Genomic DNA, 23,217 nt, shown 5'->3' with positions numbered 1-23,217 from the left:
AGGCTGGCCTCAAACTCACAGCAAATCCTCCTGCCTCAGCCTCCCAAGTGCTGGAACTACAGGAATGTGCCACTATGCCTGGCACCCCTTTTCTTTTTAAAAGACGGGTCCTCACTGTGTAGTTTAGCCAGTCTTGAACTTGGTATGTAGCTCAGGCTGGCCTCCAACTTGCATTCCTCCTGCCTCAATCTCCTGCAGGCTGGTATTACAGGTGTGGACACCTGGCTAATTATAGACATAATCTTCAACTCACTTTTGCTAATGTTAACTGATTTTCCTTTTTCCTTATATCACATATACAATCACAATTTGTCAATGAAGCCTTATATGCGCCAGGCATTTGCATGCATTCTTATTCTTATGCTTATTTTCCACTTCTCTTCCTTCTACTTTTCTGCTTTTTCCTTAACATTTATCACTATCTCAACACACATGTCTATTTTACTGTCTAGTTCTCTCACAAGAGCTAAAAAGGGCAGCATTTGGGTCAGACACCCGCTCCCCCCACCCCACCCCCCCGGCCAATGGAGTATTATCAGTTCCTAGAACAGTGGCTGGCACATAATAGGCACTCATTATTTACTAAATGAATATCAGGTGGTACTATTATTACCTTTATTTTCAGTTGAGAGAAGTGAAGAATAGATTTTAACCAATTTCCTCAAAGTTGAACAGTTGGTAAGTAGAAAGCTGAGACAGAAACCCATGTCTGCCATACTCTCTGGGGCTCTGTAACCACTGACTTACTACTATGTATTTAGAACCTTGCATTTTGCCACCAGGGTCCTTTGCACACTATTTGTTGTGGTAAACATTATATTCTAGTCAAAGAAATATTCTATGACTTTTCATATCATCACATTAAGATATTCAGCAGTTTTTTTTTTATTCAGCAGTTTTATATGTGCCAGCCACTGCTTACATCCATAGCTGCACAAAAAACAAGTATCTGGTATCTGGCATTTTCTTTCTTATAAAGCACCTAGAATTTGAAAGAAGCCATTTCCAACCATTAATATTCCCCAAAATAAGTGACATCTAATCACCAGACAATAAATAGTGTGCTCAATAATGTTGTTCTTTTTAACTAGCTTGGAATTCTCCCTCATTGGTACTTAATGCTTCTTCAGACAGCCATTTTAGATGGAAGAAATACTACCAATTTACCTAGATATTTTTGATATATTCACTGATGTCTTCTGAATAGTCTTTTTCTACTTTCTTTGCCTATTTCCACAAACTCATAAGCAATTTACATATTAAATCAGAAAACCTGTACATACTAAAATACATATATTGTCATGTCTGTTGATATGAAGTAATTAATCTGATACAAGAAAACAGAAACGTACTCAAAATGTTAAATATTTAGAAAAAGTAGGCCTAATTTTTAATTTGATCTTTTTCTGGAGAATGGTTAAAGGACTGAATGAAGCAGTCAATATCAGTTTAGAAGGTTCTTTTAACCTTCTATATAATTAGTATGCCAAGAGTTCATAAGGCTGTTGTTTAGAATATATGACACATTTTTCTACAGAAACAGTGTTACAAATTATAGATTAGGTGCCAGGAAAGTAATCCTTGGAATCCATACCTGTGTTAAAAAGATAATAATAGTCACAAAAACAGTATGTTCTACTAATACAGCTAGTTTCAATTTAGGGCGAGGGGACATAATTACTTTGAAAGCAAAACAAACAAATAATATTCCAAACCAAAGCATATAAACACTAGGGTAATTAAGATGAAAAGCAAAAGGAGGCCATTCCACTAATCAAATCCTATAAGCCTCAAGCACAAGCATACTATGTTACAATCTCATTAGATGTGCAGTCATGAAATGATGATGAAAATCCATGAATAAGTTTAAGTAAGATTTGGATGCCAACAATTAAGGGAAGCTCAAAAATTATTCCAACCTACTGAAAGACAAAGGTCAACCTTCCTTTACTGTCCTGTTTGAATGGACTAGTTAATTGCCTACATGCTCTATACAAGTTTTTCCTATAATAAACAGACAGCCAGGTAGCAAGGTGAGGAAGCAATTACAGAAGATGCTTAAGACTGGTTTTGAATTCAAGAGGGTTACTGCAGTTGACACCTGCCTGTAGAGGCTGCTGTCAGACCTCAAACCCATTACCTCCATCTCCTGTACCATTTCTAGGTCTTTCTGGGATTCTCTTTCCCTGCCTTCCTACCTTTGGACCCCCTTAATCTATGCAGTGTTCTGAGGTAGGAAAAGTAGAAAGGCAGTCTTCCTCTCCCTGTCCCTGCCACTCTGCTGAGAGAATGTGCTCAGAGACCACAAAAAACATGAGACAAATTTTTATGCAGATACAATGACAAAAGATTGCTGAACTAAAGGAACAGTATGGACTACAAGGATTACTTTCCTGACACCTAATCTATAATTTGTAACACTTTCTATAGAAAAATGAGTCATATATTCTAAAAAAATAGCCTTATGAATTTTTTGCGTACTAATTATACCTGTATGTGTTATGAGCAGGGCATGATGGTGCACACCTGTAATCCCAGCATTTGGAGGCTGAGGCAGGAGGATCACTGTTTGTGGCCCACTTGGACCACATAGTGAGTTCAAGGTCAGCCTGAACTACAAAGCAAGACCCTATCTCAAAAAACCGAAACAAAACATTGTAAGCTTCTGTGATGACCTGAGATTTCATTCATTCAGCAAATGACTCACTGAAGGCCTACTAAGTGCAGCAGAGGTAGTAAGAATTCAGAATTATATTGTGCTCTTCATATCTATAGATTCCACACCTCTGGATTCAATCAATAACAAGACTGAAAATATTTGAAGGGGAAAGAAATAACATCGGAAATATACACTTTATTTTGGTTCATTATTTCCCAGGTAATACAGTGTAACAGCTATTTACATAGCATTTATGTATTATAAGTAATCTAGAGATGATTTTAAGTATATGGGAAGATGTGTGTAGGTTATATGCAGACACTATCCCATTTATTTATTTATTATTATTTTTTGCAGTACCGGGAGTCAAACTCAGGACCTTGGATTTGCCAGGCAGGTGCAGTACCACTGAGCTACATCCCCGACCCAAACACTATCCCATCTATATAAGGGACTTGCATATGTGGATTTTGGCAGCCTTGAGGGATACTGGAACCAACCCCCTACAGATGGAAAGGGATGACTATGCATAAAATTTACAATCTTGTTGGAAAGGCTGTCACAATCACATGCGATAGTCTATGAAGAGCAAGGTATTTTGAGTATATAGCATCATATTCTCTGAGGGATCCAGGAAACATTGACAAAAGAGATGACATGAGCTCACATTTGAAAGATAAGAACTGGGCTTGGAGGTGCACTCCTATAATCCCAGCACTCTAGGAGGCTGAGGCAGGAGGACTGCAAATTTGAGCCTAGTGTGGGGAACTTAGCAAAATGACCCAGTTAGAAAATAAAAAATAAAAGGGCTGGGGATATAGCTCAACGCAAAGGCCGTGGGTTCAGTTCCAGTACCAAAAAAAAAGAAAAGAAGAGATTCTGGACAGTAGGAAAAAACAAAAACAAAAGCAATGGCAAGGAACCTTGCAAATACCAACGATGGGTACAAGCTGGAACTTGGTAGGAGAGTACACTAAAAAACTAAGTTAGGGCTGGGGATTTAACTCAGTGGTTTTGCTGCCTGCTGCGCAAGCGCAAGGACCCAAGTTCAATCCCCGGTATCTTAAAAAAAAAAAAAAAAAATTAGTTCAAGAAAAACTGTGAAACACTATGAAACAATCTACTACCACTTGGATTATTTTAAATATTAAGTAAAACAATTCTGCATAAAATTACAATAGTTCTTAACACACGAGCACTCAATAAATGGTTGCTGTTAAAATTATTTAAGAAAAGCTGGGTGTGGTGGTGCATACCTGTAATCTCAGCACTTCAGAGGCTGAGGCAGGAGGACTGCCATGAGTTCTAGGCCAGCCTGGGCTAATAGTGAATTCAAGGCCAGCCTGAACTACATAACAAGATCTTGTCTCCAAAAAACAAAAATTATTTAAGAAAAAGACTGAAAGAAAATATAAAAGCAAAAAAAATTTTGTTTTGTTTTTTGGTACCAGGGATTGAACTCCTCGGGACCTTGCACTTGGGAGGCAGGCACCAGAACCACTGAGCTAAATCCCCAGCCCAAAAGCAAAATTTTAATAGAGGAATTTGATTGGTAGGAATAGTTTTTTGTCTTGTCTACTCTATACTTTCCATTTTCAAACTAAATTTATATTACTTAGAAACAAAACAAATATCACAGTATTTACAAAACTGTAATATTTTATGCAAGTTTATATTATATTATTAAAATTTAAAAGTACATAGAAATATGTACTAAATATATTGTTTATATTGCATATTGTTTTGACCTGTTTTGTTTTCATTTTCTTGTCCTTTTTGTTTTTGTTTTTGAGACAGGGTCTTGCCATGTGGTCAGGCTGGCTGTGAACTCAGTGATCCTCCTGCCTCAGCCTCCTGAGTCCTGGGATTACAGATGTGTGCCACCATGCCCAGTTTTTTGTTTTTGCTTTTGAGAAAATTACATGGAACTAAAATCCTGTCTAGGGCTGGGGATTTAGCTCAGTGGTTCTGCCACCTGGCTTGCAAGCGCAAGGGCTTGAGTTCAATCCCCTGTACCAAAAAAAAAAATTCTGTCTATATGAACTTTTCATCTCATGCATAGATAAATAACTTGTTTTATACTAAGAAACAAATGAAATTATATATATAAAACTGCAACTATGTTTCTTAACAAGCTGATTTTTTTTGCATGTTATTAGTTCAAATAACATTTTTTCACTTTCTAAAAGTTTAATCATCAGCATGTATTATTTTTAGGGTATAATTTATAATATACACTTTTACTTAAATTATGGGCAAAACAATCTTGATTAAAACAATTTGACTGGCAGAGGGGAAGGGAAGGGAGACAGAGACTAAGAGAAATAGCCCTGAAGGAGTCAAACAGGAATTTGGGAGTGTGGGAATTTTTGCAGTTTAAATTTTATTTTGAGAGCAATTCTTTCATCTCAGCCTCCCAAGTGCCTGGGATTACAAGCATGTGTTACCATGCCCAGCTGATTTGTTTTTTAAACCAGGAAACTGTATTAGTTTTGTAATAACAAAAAGTAATTAACAGAAAGCATGCTATCCTTAATAATTCCAATTATGTAGTACAAACATGTACTAATAAATTTTTTTAAAAAAAGAAAAACAGTAAACCAGACAAATAATAATTCCAGATTTTGTCCTCCTTTGAATGAGGATATATTGAGGTCATCTTTGATAAAAAAGGAATCTGAACAGAAGGACAAGGGACATGACAGTCAGATACACTCCTGGGAAAAAGAAATGCTTTGCTTTTTAGAAAGCATCCATATAAACTGTATTTGTAGTAGCTACTGCATCACCCTATCACTCCAGGAAGACTTTCAAAACCCATTTCTCTTTCCCAAACTATTTTGTTGGCATCTCTACCCAGGCAACATCCCACACTATTTCTCAAATTACTTATATATGTAACTTTTTCTCCTTCTAAAATGAAGACTAAAACCTAAAGATGATTTCTATTTCTTCCCACATACAGTAGGTGTGAATAAACGATGAATCAATTGACTTGAGGTACAACAAACTTAGACCCTTTCTCTCAAGACTGCTGCTATATATCTAAAACTATATAGACTTTAATAGATATAATCAATATAAAATTTGTTACTCTTTTGAAATAAATTTTAAAAAGCTACCTGGCATGGTCTACTTTATGTGCATTTTTCTTCACTTTAGTAGGAGAATCAATTTTTACTCCCAGGCTTCTTAGTTGCTTAAGCGTTGCATTAAGAACACAATCTTTCTCCGCCAGTCCTGGATTGTGGTTTTTTTTCTTTGTATGGTAAACATTTTGGGTTCTGGTACATTCATGGCTGATAACCACTGCTTTGGTAGATGGTTGTTCTGTTTCTTTCAAGGAGTTACTTAATAGGTGGTTCACTTGACCCTGATGAAAAAAAAATATTTAAAAATCACTACTAATAGCTTTAGGACAGGGAAAGACAAAATGATACTATCTTGTCAAATTCCACAAAATATCTAATACATTTAAGTATTATGGGATAAATACATATATCCTATCCTAACGATTTCATCAGATCCTACAAGAAACAGATCTTTTGTTCAGAATCTATTCATTTAAAACCAACATATTTAAAATCATGAGTAATCTAAATGTTCTCAAAGATTTATGCTAAATTCTTTATAAACATAAGTTTTAATCATGGTTTCATTTCAAAATTGCAATATGTTTCAAAGTTATAAATTAGAACTTTATGTTACTTTCAGAATTAGGTTCTTTTCTTTTTCACTTTCTGAAAACAAGAATGACCTGTGATAACCACTCTGCCTTCCAGACATTTGGGCATTTTCACTCCCTGAGCATACACGGCTGGTACCAGTCTAAGACTTAGCAGGCAAATAAACGTGTTTACTGATGAATACATAGGACGTCAATGAAGCACATTTAATTAGTCATCATCCAAACAGAGAAACCAATGTTACAAGTCTATAATTTGGATGGAAGTAACACCCGTGTCCATTCCAACCTTTAAGTCTCAGTTCACATTCTAACCTAAATATTCCAAGAGCATTAGGTCCTTTAACCAGAGCTACTCCTATTCATTCTGTTCTCACGTTGCTTCCCAGCACTTCTCAACCTGTTGTATAATTGTTACTGGTGTCCTTGTGTCACTATTTCCTCTATGTTCTTAAAGACATAAGACTTTCATATTCTTCTTTATGTTATCCACTTTACTTAGTCCCCTTTCTTAGACTCAGTTTAATATTTAATAAACGCCTGCTTACCTGAACTGAAATCAGTAAATATTACCATAAACATTCCACTACTTTCCAGTTTTCACATTTCTTTCAAACTCTTGTTCCCTCCCTCTGCACTAGCTTTAGTATGAACTTAGTATAAAATCAACACTTATATTTTAAAAGTTAGCCTTTTTTTTTCTGGCTAAGTACCTGATGACTGGCATGCTCATAGTAAATTACTAATTTTGAGTTATAGGGAAAGGTAAAAGAAATAAATCACATACTGCTAACTAGGCAAAATTGTTTTTATTTCAAGTTCCCAAACATTTTAAATCTAGGGAAAGTCTAGATTTCCTAATTAAAGAACCATCGCATGAAAGGTAAGATGCTCCATATTTTCTTACCAGTAAGTCCTGGTAAATCTTCTGGCTGTCTGATGGCTGGTGAGGTAAGGATTGTAGGACTTGCTCATGCTTTGATTCTCCCCATGTCTCAGTGTTGCTACTGGCACCCTCTGTTGGCCCAGCCTGTAAGCACATGCTCACACTCTCTGCCAGCACAGCGTTTGGACAGAACACAGGCACACTGGGTTCTTTTCTCACATCTGAAGAGCTGCTTGAAAAGATATATAAGGTAAATGGATAGTTATCAAGGTATTTTAAAAACCTACACACACGCGGGCGTGCACGCATTTCGGAGAGTCTTGCTCAGATCTTGTTGCCCATGCTGGCCTCAAACTTTCGATCCTCCTGCCTTAATCTTCTTATAGCTAGGGTTACAGTCATGCACCACCATACCTGGTACCTTTACTATATACTTAAAATGTATTAATTTTTTCAGAAAGAGATAAGACTCAAGAAGTATCTGGTTTGTATTTTCAGCTCTTAGTGATGTATATAAACATACCATTTTTTTGTTTTGTTTTGAGACAGGGTCTCACTTTGTAGCTCAGGGTAGCCTTGAACCTAGGCTGGCCTTGAACTTGAGATGATCCTCCTGCCTCAGCCTTCCTAAGTGCTGGGATTTCAGGTGTGTGTTACCATGCCCAGCCAAACATACCATCTTGATAGGCTGCATACTGGACTGTAATACCTTTATAATATATTTAATATAAGTTTTTTGAAGGCTGGAAAGCAATCTATTGATTTTTCCTAAACGTGATACAATGAAAGCTTTTAGAGTGTCTAAAAGTTTAAAATATATTATTTGTTTATTTCAGGTTTTAAAGGAATAATCAAGATCTTTGTAAAAGTTCATAAGCTGCCATTTATAATCATATTATATACAATGAGTATTACTTTCAAAATTAAAACAGGCCGGGGATTTAGCTCAGTGGTTCTGCCACCTGCCTCACAAGTGCAAGGTCCCAAGTTCGATCCTCAGTACCAAAAAAAGGGGAAAAAAATTAAATAAAATATATTTTAAGTAATTAGGGAAATTAGCATTAAAATATGTATTTCCTTAGGAAGAAAAGGGGCAAAGGGGAAGGGGAAGTGGGGGTAGAGGAAAGGAAAGGGAATGGAATTAATAATGAGAAAATAAAAAAATGGAAACAAAGTCTTTGTAAATAGGGAGGGATGGAGGGGTTGAAGGGAGACCAGAGGAAGGGGAAAAAATAAGAACCAAGAGAGATTATATAAAGGTGCAAATTTCCAAAGATGAATGTCATTATATTGTATACCTAGAAATGTACCAATAAAATAATATTTAAAAATAAAAACTAAAATATGTATTTCTTGTTAGAACAGTAATCTACTATTATTGCAGAAAATTCAGGAAAATAATAATAATAATTAGCTAGTAGACCCCTTATTATGGGCCAGGTATAGTTTCAAGTGTATCAATTTACATAATCCTCACCAAAAAACCCTATAAGATAGGTATTATATATTATGTCCACTTGAGAGATAAAAGACAAGCACAGAGAGATAAGATATTATCTACACCAAGTTATACCAAACATGAAGAAAATAAACACATAGAAAATGATAAAGGACAGAAATAATTCACAAAGATATCAAAATGATTTCCGACATGAAAAAAATGTTCAAATTCTAAATGTGAAATTTAAAACACTTGAGATACCATTTATCATCTTATCAGGCTGGAAAAAAACTTTAAAAACATAATATTGAGGGCCAGGGATTTAGCTCAGTGGTTTCGCTGCCTGCTGCACAAGCACAAGGACCTGAGTTCGATCCCCGGTACCAAAAAAAACAAAACAAAACAAAACATAGTATTGACAAGGCTGTAGGAAAACAGATACTCTTATTTGTTGCTAATGGGTGCAAAACAGCATATTTGTGAAAAAAAAATCCGACAGTACTGAAAAAATTATAAATGCATTTGACTTTAAGGCAGGAATCACACATTAAAACAACTCAAAAATATACATAGACCAGGTAATTCATTATACCATTGTTCGTAATTGTAAAATATTGCAAATAATCCAACCATCCACAAAATGGTTCATTACACTATGATATATCTTACTCAATGGAGTATGATGCAGCTATACAGTAAAGAATGAGGGCTGGGTGCAGCAGCTCATGCCTGTAATTCCAACTAGTCAGGAGGGTGAGGCAGGTGAACTGTAAGTTTGAGGCAGCCCAGGCAATTTAGCAAGACCCTGTCTCAAAATAAAACAAAAAGGGCTGGGGATGTAGCTCAGTGGCCCTGGGTCCAATCTCCAGTACTGAAGAAAAAAAGAAAGGAAAAAAAAGGACAGAGGAGATCTCTAGGAACTGATTTGGAATAAATTCCAAGATTTACATTTAAAAGAGCAAAGTTCAAAAGATGACCTATAGTACGCTACTTTTCTGTACTTCGTATAAGGAGACATAAATATATATACCTATTTACATATTTACACATATATATTTATTTATTCTGAGTTCAGCCCATATACTTTTGTTTGTAATACAGTAGCTCTTATTCATGACTGTGCATAATATTGCTTGTAAATTTTAAAATAATACAGCTACTTGGACTTCTTCCCCAAGATTCTGAACTGGCAAAAGAGCCAGACTTATCTTTATTTTCAAATGCTATGGAATAAAGAATAACTGCTTTTAATGCCTTTAGCTGGCATACTCTTTTCCTGTTGAAATCCTAAAAAAAAAAGAAAGAAATCCCATCTACTCTTCAAGGGTCTTTTAAAAATCTTTCTAGACCACCATCCCAGGCTCCTAGGTCAGTGAAGCTCAGCCAGTCCCAGCACCCAGCAGGAAGCTCCCCACCTCCATCCCAGGCTCCTAGGGCGGAGAGGGTGAGCTGGTCCCAGCACCTGGAAGGAAGCTCCCCTACCGCCATCCCAGGCTTCTAGGGCAGTGAAGCTCAGCAGGTCCCAGCACCCGGAAGGAAGCTCCCCGCCTCCATCCCAGACTCCTAGAGCAGTGAAGCTCAGCCGGTCCCAGCACCTCAAAGGAAGCTCCCCCATCTCCATCCCAGGCTCCTAGGTCAGTGAAGCTCAGCCAGTCCCAGCACCTGGAAGAAAGCTCTCCTGCTGCCATCCCAAGCTCCTAGGGCAGAGAAGGTGAGCTGCGTGGGTGCCAGAAGCACCCGCCCCCCGCCACCGTGGAAATGAGAAGACACATAAACAAGCCTCAAAAACAGACTTCTGAATCACCTACAGCAACCCCAAAGGGAAACGAGATGGAACACTCTGATACTCAACCACCTGGACTCTCTGAACTGGCAACAAAAGAGGATCTGGGAAAAATGAAATCAGAAATAATTACTCAGATAACAGCAAAGATTTTGCTCATGGTGTAAGACATGATTAATAAATCTAGAGAGGACACAGATTAAAAAAATAGAGGATCTGAGGAATATGATGGAATCTCAACATAGGAAACAAATGGAATCCATAAAACAGATACAAACAGATTTCCAAGAGATTAAAAACTCCATCGAAAGTCTGCACAGCAGAATGAACCAATGTGAGGATAGAATTTCAGATATAGAAGATAAGATTGCAATTAGTGAGGAGGAAAAGAAAAATTGCTTTAAAATTGTAAGGGAACATGAGAAATCAATCCAGCAGCTGCTAGACGATGCAAACAAGAATAACATAAGACTGATTGGAGTCAATGAAGAAACAGGAGAGAGTGCAGATGACATAAAAAACAAAGTGATGGCAGAAAACTTCCCAAGGAGGGAAAAAGAACTTGACATACAGATAAGTGAGGCATATAGGACTCCAGCTAGCCTTAATCAAAAAAAATCTACACATAGGCATATAATAGTTAGGATTCCAGAAATCCAACAGAAGAATAAAATTCTACAAGCAGTGAGAGAAAAGAAACAAATCACATACAAAGGAAAGCCCATCAGAATCACAGCAGATTTCTCAATGCAAACCCTCAAGGCAAGAAGAGCTTGGAGTGATGTATTTCAAGCCCTAAAGGAAAACAGCCTCCAACCCAGATTGATGTACCTTGCAAAACTATCTTCCAAAATTGATGGAGAAATAAGATACTTTGATGATAAAGAGCACCTCAGGAACTTCATGAATACCAAACCGGCACTCCAAAAAATTTTAGACAATACCCTAGGAAAAGACAATGAGGATCACAACCCCAGGAAACCCAGCGGAATGAATCCATTGGGCATGACAAATTAAACGCAAAGGGGGAGAATCCAACAAAATGAAAAAGTCATGACAAGGCTTTTAAAACTTTTGACTTCATCTCCCTAATGAGTGTCAATCTTATTATTGTACTGATTAGTATTTTTCTGATTCTAGAGTTGCACACCATTCCTTGTGCTATACTGGCTATTTATCATCTTCTTATGTCTACATTTTAATTGGGTTGTCTATTAATGAGCTCTAAGAATTCTTTATATATTCTGCTCAAGGGTTATATGCATTGTAAATATGGTCTGTTTAAGGACTACTTTTCATTTTAATGATGTCATTTAAAGTTCTAAATTTTGATGGAATCTCATTTATCAATTTTTTTCTTTTATACATCATGTTTTTTGTCTCCTAGGTAGTTCTTGCCTACCCTGAATTCATAAATATTTTCCCTTATAATTTCTTTTTAAAGTTTTATACTTTTAGGCTTTCTTATTTAGGTTCATAGATCCCTTCAAGTTATTTTCATGTATGGAAAAAAAGGGTTGAGGTTAATTTTTTATATACGGATACCAGGTGTCCTAGTGCCGTTTGCTGAAGACACTATCTCTTCCTCGGCTCTTGAATCGAGTTTATATTCTATAAAATGCTAATGTTAAATAATCTTTCAAAACTCAGTGGACCATATATGTGTGGTTCTATTTCTAGATTCTCTGTTTTATTCAAATGATCTATACGTCTTTCCTTACACCAACACTGCCTTGATGACTGTAGCTTTAGAAGAAGTCTTAAAATTGGGTGCTAAACGTCTACCAATACTGTTTTTGTTTTTGCTTTTGGCTTTTCTGGGTCCTTTGTACTCCTACATAACTTTTAAATTTCAATATCCAATTCTTCATTTATAGCAAGTATACACAGACCTGAATTTTTATATATACCTTGTGTTTTCTAATCCTGCTAAATTCAAGTACAAGTTCTAGGGGCTCCTAGAGATTTCTTAGTATTTTCTCTGTAGATGATCATTTCATCTATATATAAAGGTTTTGCTTCTGCCATGCCAATCCTATCCTAGTTGTGTCATTTTATTGCCAGACTATTTTGGTGGGGACTAAGTTTCAAAGTTTAATGGACAGATAAAGAGTAAGCATATCTGCCCTTGTTCCCCACCTTAAGGAGAAAGCATTGTATCTTCTCCATTCATACAAGGCGTTCTCGCTGGAAGTATGGAGTACATGTCTTTAATTTGTTGAGAGGTTTCTGTTCTACTTCTAGTCTCCTGATAGCTTTTACCATGAACAGCTGTAGAATTTGGTCCAATACTTTTTCTCCAACTAGTGACAGGATCATATGGCTTTTTCCTTTCTTCTGTTAAAATGATGACTTTTGGGGGTGGATCTTTCAATGCTGAACCAACACTGCCATCCCTAAAACAAAACCACTTTCTACATCCTGCCAGATCTGACCTCTAATATTTTGCTTTGTTAAACAAATTTCTATCTATGTTCATACTTTTTTCTTCTATTATCTTTATCCAGTTTTAGGATTAGCACAATGCTGATTTCCTAAAATGAGGGGAGAAGTGTTCTTTTTTTTTTCCTGCTTTAAATTTTTGATATAATTTATCAGTTAAAATGTATACAAGCCTGTTGCTGTCATATAGGTAGGTTTTCAAGCTAGGAATATACTTTCTTTAATAGGTGCTAGTCAAATTTTATATTTCCTCCAGAGTTAGTTTCATTAATTTGTCTTCTAAGTTATTTCTTAGAAGTTGTCAAATTTATTTCAAAAAAGATTTTTGTAATATGCTTTCTATATCCTTTTAAATTCTGTAAAATCTGTGGTAATGTCTCCTAGATCTTAATATTGTAATTTAAAAAATGTATAACTGATATTGTGTAACAGGAAGAAAAGGTCTAAAACACCAGGGGAATTGGGAGGGGTAGGGGAAGGCAAAAAAGGGAAAGGAAAAAATATGAGAAGAGGAAAAAAATGGCAACAAGGTCTTTGCAAATAAGGAAGGGTGGAGGGGGTGGGTGAAGGGAGGGCAAGGGAAGGGGAAAAAAAATAAGAACCAAGAGACTCATGTAATGGTACAAGATCCTAATGATGAATGTAACTGTATTGTATACCTAAAATGTACCAATAAAGTTAATGGGGAAAAAAAAATTATCAAGATAAAAATTTAATTATTTACTACTCATGAAGGGTATTAAATGTCCAAGACTAAAGCAAAAAAAAAAAAAAAAAGTATTTTTCTAAGATGTTGCTCTAATCCCTCACTGGTTATGTTCTTGCTTCTTTTAATCCCCACTGGCACCTTCGTTTTATATCTTATGTTGTATATATGCTCATTTACATTATAGCTATCTGTTTATTCATCATGTCTTAGGCAAATTTATATACCTCTTTGGACCTCATTTTCCTCATCTATAAAATAGGGGAGATGCTATTCACTTCCCTAGGATGCAAAAACGGAGACAGGTTTAATGGAGAGTACCAGGTACACATTGTGAGTGACCTGTAATTGTTAGTTCTCTTTATCTACTAATGTGTTCCCTCTGTGCCCCAAACATCAGATTAAACCTTTATCTTCAACCATATTAACTAATTTCACTTTAATAAAAACACCAGAACTTTCAAACTTAGTTTTTTACTTGTTTATCTGTTTTAAAACAGTCTTGCTATGTGGTTCAGCCTAGCCTAGAAGTCACTATGTCATCCCAGGCTGGCCTTGAACTCACTGCAATTTGCCTGCCAGCCTCCTGAGTGCTAGGATTATGGGTGTGCATTACCATGCCTAGCCAGTACTTTCAAACTTAGAAGCAGAAATTCAGCCTTTAGAGATTTTATGACTTTTTAAGAAGATTTTTATGGTTTTATCACCCAGATATTTACAAGTATTTTATTTTTAACGAGGGCTATGTCAGTTATTGAGCTTGCCTTATTTCATCTTTAGCCAAATGGTAATAGTAATTAGTTATAAAGGTACTGTTCTAATTGCTTTATGCATATTAAGTCATTTAATTCTCAAAAGTCTTATAAAGTTGGCACTTATTATTTTATAGATGAGAAAACAGAATCACCAAGAGATCATGAGACATGTCCACGGTCATACTGCCCTGATTCAAACCCTGGCAGTCTGACACCAGAGCCCATGCTCTTCATCACTCCACTGTACTGTGTGTTCAAGGCTTTGAAAAATATATGTCTTGCTGTCTAAGCTACCAACCAAAAACAAAAGTTAAAAAGAACCAAAAACATTGAGCTTTTAAACCTCAAAAGACTAAAAAAGTTTTAAAAGTAATTCTAATATGTGAGGTATTAGGTATCTCTAAAACATGGCTTCTAAAAGAAGAATCATTTTAAAAGAATCTATAAATCGACCTACCATTGCTCTCCTTTGGGAAAAAGCAATCAATAATCACTTAAGCTGCAAGACAAACTTATCTTTCACAGACTGCTTCAACATCAGAAAGACTTAGGCAGCAAGACATCCAAGGGGGACTGGGAGACCAGTAGCTAAGTGACATCTATAAATATTTGGCAGTGGGAACCCAGTATGAATCAGACCAAGACGTCTGAGAGGAGCCTGGAGAATCAAATTCAGCACAGGCAACACTGGAGACAGTATTTAATCCAAACCAACACATTATCCTGAACAAAAGACTAGATTTACATCTAGTTATGTGTTGGAATCAATAAAGTTGATTGATCGCTCTAAAGATGCAATTAATTTTATTCTATCAGTTAACTCAAATCTGCTTCTGAAATTAAAAACCACCAAAGCACTGGAGATTTTTTAAGCTGTAACTCGAAAATCCCCATAATTCTAGAAAGTATTGTGCAGCTTATAAAATCAAGTAAAGGAGGATAAATAAGGATAATCATGGCTTATTCTTTGTCCTCAGTTTCTACAGTCATTCCAAATAAAATGTGGACCCACCCCGAGATTCACCCTAGATTTTTCTCCCTATCAAAGAATGTTTTTTTTGTGGTGCTGGAGATTGAACCCAGTGCTTTGTGCATGCTGGGCAACTGCTCTACCACTGAGCCACATCCCTAGCCCTGGAGTTCTTTTTTTTTTTTTTTTTTTTTTTTCTGGTACCGGGGATTGAACTCAGGACCTTGTGCTTGCAAGGAAGACGGCAGAACCATTGAGCTAAATCCCCTACTCAATGAATGTTTATCAAGAAGTTAACATAGAGAACCAGACACTAAGACTAGTTCTAAAGACACAGAAATGAATATGATCACAAGTCTGTAGAAACTCACTGTAGCCAGGGAGAAGTACATAAAGGTCTTTTCAATACACTATAGTACATATGAATACTTAATTATATGACTAAAATACGTACTATACTGAAAGAAGGAGATATATGTTTCTCTATAGTTTTTTAGAGGCATATTTATTGTTTTAACCATTACTGTAAACATAATTTTTTTTCCTTGTGGTACTACGCATTGAACCCAGAGACTGCACTGAGCTATATCCCCGGCCCTCGGTTTTTAACTTTTATTTCCTTTTTTTTTGTTGTTGCCAGGGATCAAACTCAGGACCTTGCGCTTGCGAGGCAGGTAGCAGAACCACTGAGCTAAATCCCCAGCCCTTTATTTCTTTTTTTAAAAGAGGGTCTTGCTATGGAGTCCAGGTTGGCCTCAAACTTGCAGCAATCCTCCTGCCTCAGCCTCCTAAGTGCTGGATTTATAGGCATGAGATACCATGTCCAGCCTTATTTTTTATTTTGAGACAGGGTCTTGCTAAATTGCTAAACTGCCCAGGGTGGGCTTGAACTCACAATCCTTCTGCCTCAGGCTCCCAGGGTGCTGAGATTACAGGTGTGCGGCACCATGCCCAGTTATAATCATAATAATTTAAAATGTCAAATATTATCACAAAGCTTATGATTAAAAAAGGTAACTTATTGCCTGCCCCAATGCCACTGCATGAGCAAGTTCACCTCTTTTAACTGATTAATGTGATCTTATCTGAGGGATTTTAAACCTAATTATTCTTTTACCTTCAACATATAGCCTACATCTGATATGTGCCAAGAGATCCACCCTAGGTCCAAGGTACTTCATCTTCCTTGTTTTTAGTCTACCAACTAGTCTCCCAACATCCTCTCTTAACTCTGCAAAACTAGGAGAGGCTTCAAATAATGAACAGCACATCATACTGCACCATTGTCTAAAATCTTTCTCTTGTTTTAATGAACATGGAATAAATCCAAACCTCCTTTCTATATCCTAAGCCCTATATGATTTGGCCCCTACATCCATCCCTCCCCTTATTTCCTCCACTTTCCCTCTGAGTTACGATGTTCAGCTATATTAGTTTTTCAGCTTGTTTCTGAAACTGTTAAGCTCAGGAACACCTCAGGTCTTAAACTTGCCATTTCCTACGCCCACAACACTTCCCAAAGCAGGTGGCTGGCTCACGAGTGGCTCCTCAAATGCCACCCTACTGGGAGGGCCACCTTTACCACTCTACTTAATATACCACACCTCACTCCCATGCTATCATCCCATCTACATTCCACTTGATCATCTTGACTTGTTTTATTCAGAACAGTTGTCACTATATTTGATTATTTTTGCTGCTTATGTGATTAAATTAGGAGCTTTGTCTAACCTACTGCTTAATCTCTAGTGTCTGGTTTTGTGGTAGCATATATTCAATAAAGAGTATTTGATGAATTTATATTCAAATTTGCTAAGGATCTGAATTCAGAATCCTTTTCTTTTATTTTTTTGGTACCAGGGATCGAACTCGGGTCCTTGCGCTTGCGAGGCAGGCAGCAGAAGCACTGAGCTAAATCCCCAGCCCCCCTCCTCCCTTTTTGAAACAGGGTCTCACTATGTAGCCCAGGCTGGCCTCGAACTCATGGAGATCCTTCTGTCTCAGCCTCCAGAGTGCTGGGATTATAGGCATGTGCCACCACCCCCATCTCACAATTCCTATTTTTTTAATAGAAAAATTTATAATTAAACATTTCAAACACAAGAAAGAACTGTTTAACATATCATCATATGTAATCTCTTCTAAAACTTTCCAACTCTTTAGCCAATTTGATTTCATTTATACTTTTAGCCATTTCATCTTCCACTAGATTATTTTGAGGCAAATCTCAGATAATATTTCACATATGAATATTTGGGACATATCTGTAAAAATTACTTATATATATAACTGAAATATGGGGAAACTAATAAAAATTCACAAAATTCTTGGTCCTTCTCCATCTGGAATCTAGTATTATCAGAATCTCTAAGGTGAGGCCTAAGCATATGTAATTTTGAAGTTTTCTTCAGATGTTCTGATTCAGACTTAAAACATTCAATGGCTAATATCTGGAATGGTTTTAGGAAGCTCAGAATTACATAGACACCATATTATGTAATACTATGTACAAATGTGTTTCTAAATTAGAAGAATTATTAGAATTTAAAAAGAAAAACTTGCACAAAATGGTGACTAAAATTATTAATGACCCAGGAATGGTAGCATAAACCTATAATCCCAGGTGGGGAGGATGAAAAGGGAGTCCTAAACCCTATATGATTCGGCCCCTGCATCCATTCCTCACCTCATTTCCTCCACTTTCCCTCTGAGTTACTATGTCCAGCTACATAAAAGTTTAAGGCCAGTCTGGGCAATTTGTGAGACTGTCTCAAAATTTTAAAAAGGTTAGGAATGTAGTTCAGTGGTAGAGTACTTGCCTGCATATAGAAGGTTAGAAGGTCCTAAACTTAATTTCTGGTACTGCAAAAAGAAAAAATAAATGCACAGTATATTTCATAATTCCTAAAAGAGTAGACATGCCTGTAATCCCAGCACTTGGGAGGCTGAGGCAGGAGGATCACTGTGAGTTCAAGGCCAGCCTGTGCTACATAGTGAGTTCAAGCCCAGCCTAAACTATACAGTGAAACCCTGTCTTAAAAACAAAACAAAATGAAACAAAACAACAAAACAAAACAAAACAGAAGATTTTAAGGGCTGGGGAGGTAGTTCAGTGGTAGAGTATTAAAAAAAAAGGAAGGTCCAAAGAATAGATTTTAAATCTTTTCATCACATGAAAAACATGTTAAATACATGAGATGATGGATTTGTGGATTATTCTGATTTAATCACTTACACAATAAGTATAAACACCTAAACAATGTATTATGCTCCATAAATATAGCTATGATTTATCAATTAAAAGTGAAATTAAAAAAAAGAAATGAAAAAAGAAGGAAAACCATATGATGAAATATTGAATCAAAGATATCTTACTTGAATTCAGAAAAGGGCTGATTAAATTCTTCTTCCACAGGAACACTGCTATCTTCAAAACTGGGAATATCAACTGCTTTTAATGAAGATGCACTACCTGGAGGACTTGTGACTTCATTATTAATATCAACAGAAAAATTCATGTCCTCACTGGAAATCTTGGTATCATCTTGTTTCAGCTGAGAATCACCCTGTTGATCATCACCTGCTGCATTCCAAAACAAGCTAGCACCTAGAGGTTAAATGATTTAATAGATACTGAAACAAGTATTCAACTATAAAAATAACACACATAAAAGCTCATAAGACTAGCTGTATTATTTTAATGCAAATGTCTACAACTGTTTTCAGATATTTCCTCAGAAATGCCACCAAGAGGTAGGTGAAAGGTGGAAAGAGAGAAAACTAAGAGCAAAAGGAAAAGAAAAGAAACACTTGGGGTCCTGACTCTTTAAGGAATGGTTCTACTTTCCTAAGTTTCTGAATATAATTTGTGAGATGGCCATGTGTGTGTGAAATTGTTGCTCTAAAGAACAAAGGAAAATATATTAAATACAAATCTGGTTTTGATCCTTAAACATAATATTAAAGAAACTATATTAGAGATGAGTCAGACATGCATAGTGTCAGGCAGATACTTAAAATCAAATGCTTCCCAAACTTAATGCACCATTTGCACACATATTCCAAGCATTTTGCATACATTTTTTATTTTTGTTGTTGCTAAACTGACTCATTTTCTTTCTACCTAGGCTCATCATTTCTGTGAAGTCAAAGGTTTGATGTGCTAGTTTTTGTTTTTGTTTTTCGTACCGGGGATCGAACTCAGGACCTTGCACTTGCGAGGTTGATGGGCTAGTTAACTTTTCGCTTTTCTTTTTCTCTCTCTCTCTCCCTCCCTCCCTCCCTCTCTGTCTTAATAGGAATTCAATCCAGAGCTTCACATACGCTAGGTAATGCTCTACCACCTGGCTACATCCCCAGCTCTTTTATATTTTCTCTTTTGAGACCGGGTCTCACTAAGTAGACCATGCCTCACTAAGTAGACCATGCTGGTCTCAAACTTGGAGTCCAAGATGCCCCGGGAGGGCCTGCTGCACAATGGCGTCCCCATACCTGTCCCCCTGCTGGACGTGCTGAAGCTGGGAGAACAGAAGCAGGCAGAGGCTGGAGAGAAGCTCTTCCTTGTCCTCTTCTTTGACAACAAGCGCACCTGGCAGTGGCTTCCAAGGGACAAAGTCCTGCCCCTGGGTGTGGAAGACACTGTGGACAAGCTCAAGATGCTGGAAGACCGCAAGACCAGCATCCGCAAGTCGGTACAGGTGGCCTATGACCGCGCCATGATCCACCTCAGCCGCGTCCTGGGCCCCCACTCCTTCGTCACCTCCAGCTACCTGTGAGGGCTGGGCTGGGCCTGCGTCCGCCCGTCTGCCCGCTCGCCCGCCTGCCATCCGTGGGGCACGAGAAGACCCTCCTGCCCCGGCCAGACATGTGGCCGGCAGCTTCCCCGCGGGGGCTGGACTGTGTCCCCACTGAAGGGAGGCCCCCATTCTGACCGCTCATGTGGTTCCCTGGAGGGCTGCTGTGTGCCAAAACCTCCTGCCCGGGTCCCTCCAGACGCTCCACTGAAGAACCACTTGCTGTGGGCTTGGACCGGGCCAGGCCGAGGTGAGAAGACCCGCGCTCCACGGGCTGCCTGGCTCCCTCCATCCCCCCAGGGCGGCCAAGGCCCACACTGAGCCCAGAGATGCCGTGGGTGCCCGGGCCCTCGGGACTCCCCCTGAGCTCCCCTCCCCGCCCCTCCTGTCTGTCTTCCACCCTGAGGCCGAGGCTCTCGAGCCCACGTTCCTTTCCCGTCCTTCCTTTCTCTCGTGCCAAACTGACAGAAACATCACCAGACTTTACCTTTTCTTTCACGTCCCATTCCCCTCCTGGCCAGCTGCTCTGCTAGGTGGGTGTCGTGTTAGGGCCACCCCCCGAGGACCCCGTCCCCCAGCACTGTCCCCATACCCAGAGACCCGCTTCCGCTGTTGACCCGCCAGGCCTGGTGGACCCGCGCCCTCTGCCCGGCTTGCTATGGGAGGGCAGGCTGCTACTGGCCTTCGAGAGGGGCTGGGCCCGGCCCTCCTTACCACGCAAGGCGAGCAGCATGGCACCACCCTGGCACGGCTTCCCGCCCGCCGGCTCTGCTGCCCTGGTCCCTACCAGGGAACGCAGCCCTCCAATTTCAACCCGTCTCCTTCCCTCTTTCTTGTTAATCTCTTCCCCACCTTCACTTTCTCTAAAATGGAAGGAAAAAACTGTGAATGGGGAATACTGACTGACAAAGCAACGCAACTTTCAGAGGCCTTGACGTCTGTTCTCCGGACGTTTCCTTCACCTCTTGAGCACCAAAATCGTAGGGCCCAGCTGCAGGCCACTGATCGCCATGTTGATTTTTAACTCGACGTTCTTTTTAATTGTTTTAAATTTTTCATAGGGGAGTTTTGGACAAAAAGTCACAGGGGAGATCACTGCCATTTTTACACACTCAACTTTTTAAAACTACAGCCAGCCACACACTGACTTCTTATACATTTGGGACACGAGCCTGAGTTCAAAAGGGAACCAGCAGCTCTAACATACAGAATGGGATTTGGGCTTTTGTACAATAATAAAAACAATACAGCATATGGCTAGGGAAGGACATGGTGTATATAACTGTAAAATACTGTTCTAAATTATTCAGGCCTACACTTTCCATTCCTGGAGTTCTCCACCTCCGGCCGCACCGTGTGGTGTTTAAAGGCGCCGTCCTCCCCCCCAGGTAGTTGGCCAGCTGTGGACGCTGTGAGCTTTGTCTGAACCTGTGTTGTAAGATCCCAGGGCTCACTCCCTCCCTCTTTCTATGTATCTAGATCTTTCTTTCCTCACACTTTCTCTTCTTAGTCTCTATTTTTCAGTCTCTTTGAGTCGTTCAGTCTCTGAGTCTCATTTTTTAAAATGCTCTTTTAGAACAGGAGATGGCTCAGACCTGCTGTGGCACGGGGCCTCCGTGTCTCTGTTGCGTCTGCTGTGCAGCACATGATGCTCTATTTATTGTAGAAAGTGACTTTATTTGCTTTCTAGAATTGTTTATAACGGATGGTAGAAGAGAGATGATAAACAAAAATCTATGCCTGTAAAGAATACAGAAGTTAATTTTACCTACTATAATATGATTGTCGGAAACTTATTTTTTCTCTGAGAAATGTTCTAATGGGCAGAAAAAAAAAAAAAAGAAATTCAATCTAGAGCTTCACATATGCTAGATAATGCTTTACCACCTGGCTACATCCCCACCTCTTTTATATTTTCTCTTTTGAGACCGGGTCTCACTAAGTAGACCATGCTGGTCTCAAACTTGGGCTCCTCCTGCCTCAGCCTTCCAAGTAACTGCATGTAGCTGAGATTACAGACGTGTACCACTATGGCTGGCTTAGTTATACCTATTCTGATACTTGTAAAAATAAACAGATTTGCCAGGAATTTGGCTCAGTGGTTCCGCCTGCCTTGCAAGCGCAAGGACCCGAGTTTGACCCCCAGTACCAAAAAAAAAAAAGAATAAATTTATAAAACATAAAACATTTATCTGTATGTCGCCCCAAGTCATCTTTGGTACCATGAACTATCTGGAGTCTGCAATTTGGGAAATACTGCTATATACTATAATGGTTTAAAGAAATCTGTAGTTTAAAACCAGTAAGTAAATCCAAGTCAAAATGGCTTCTCTACTTTGAGGGTCTACATGGGTGATTTTATGAAAATAAATTAATAAAAGTAAGATTTAACTTTTACATTCCTCATTTTTTAAAGACAATTTTGAAAAGGATATAGATCTTGCCTAGTCTGACTAAATATCAATATAAAACTTTAAGGAGCAAAGTACATGTATAATACATGTGCTTCTAAAAGCCATTTAGTCCAAATGACTATGTTTTTTTTTTTGGTACCAGGGATCGAACTCGGGACCTTGTGCTTGCGAGGCAGGTGACAGAACCACTGAGCTAAATCCCTGGCCCAAAGAATACCTGAAGGAGCTTTTTTTTTTTGGTAACGGGGATTGAACTCAGGTCCTTTGTGCTTGCATAGCAGGAGGCAAAACCACTGAGCTAAATCCCTGGCCCCAAATGACTATTAATTATTCATCTTATACATATAGATAACTATGAATACAAATCTATGAAGTCTTAAAATATATAAATTCTATATATCATGTTTGAAAATTTGTCTCAACTAATTTCAGAATATCAGTTAAGCATGTGAACGACTTCATTCAATTGTCATTTGCTTATTCAGCAGGCATTATGTTTCAGCATACAAATAAGATATACAGGCTGGGTGTGGTGGCACATGCCTGTAATCCCAGCACTTGGGAGGCTGAAGCAGGAGGATTGCCTAGAGTTTGAGGCCAGCCTGGGGTCCATAGTGAGTTCAAGGCCAGCCTGAACTACACAATGAGATCCTGTCTTAAAAAAAAAGAGTAAGACATACAAT

The 23,217-nt window shown here is 38.2% G+C and overlaps 1 protein-coding gene across 3 annotated transcripts in view; it reads right to left on the bottom strand.

The window, feature by feature from the left end:
* Positions 1 to 23,217, bottom strand: part of Stil (STIL centriolar assembly protein) — a 61,170-nt gene that overhangs the window by 1,566 nt on the left and 36,387 nt on the right. For 2 of the 3 annotated variants that reach the window (XM_021247968.2, XM_021247969.2), the window contains 3 exons: positions 18,703 to 18,934; positions 7,252 to 7,462; positions 5,782 to 6,032 (listed from right to left, as the gene is read on the bottom strand). In XM_021247968.2, the coding sequence (XP_021103627.1) occupies positions 5,782 to 6,032; positions 7,252 to 7,462; positions 18,703 to 18,934 (694 nt within the window). The remainder of the gene's footprint in view (positions 1 to 5,781; positions 6,033 to 7,251; positions 7,463 to 18,702; positions 18,935 to 23,217) is intronic. The other variant, XM_013067237.3, reaches the window with a different exon arrangement.

This window comes from Heterocephalus glaber, unplaced genomic scaffold (assembly GCF_053883595.1).
Source record: "Heterocephalus glaber isolate CG9 unplaced genomic scaffold, H.glaber_assembly_v1.0 deba00001451, whole genome shotgun sequence".
Taxonomy (NCBI): domain Eukaryota; kingdom Metazoa; phylum Chordata; class Mammalia; order Rodentia; family Bathyergidae; genus Heterocephalus; species Heterocephalus glaber.
Note: the sequence above shows the minus strand (reverse complement) of the source record. Positions and strands in the feature narration are given on the sequence as shown.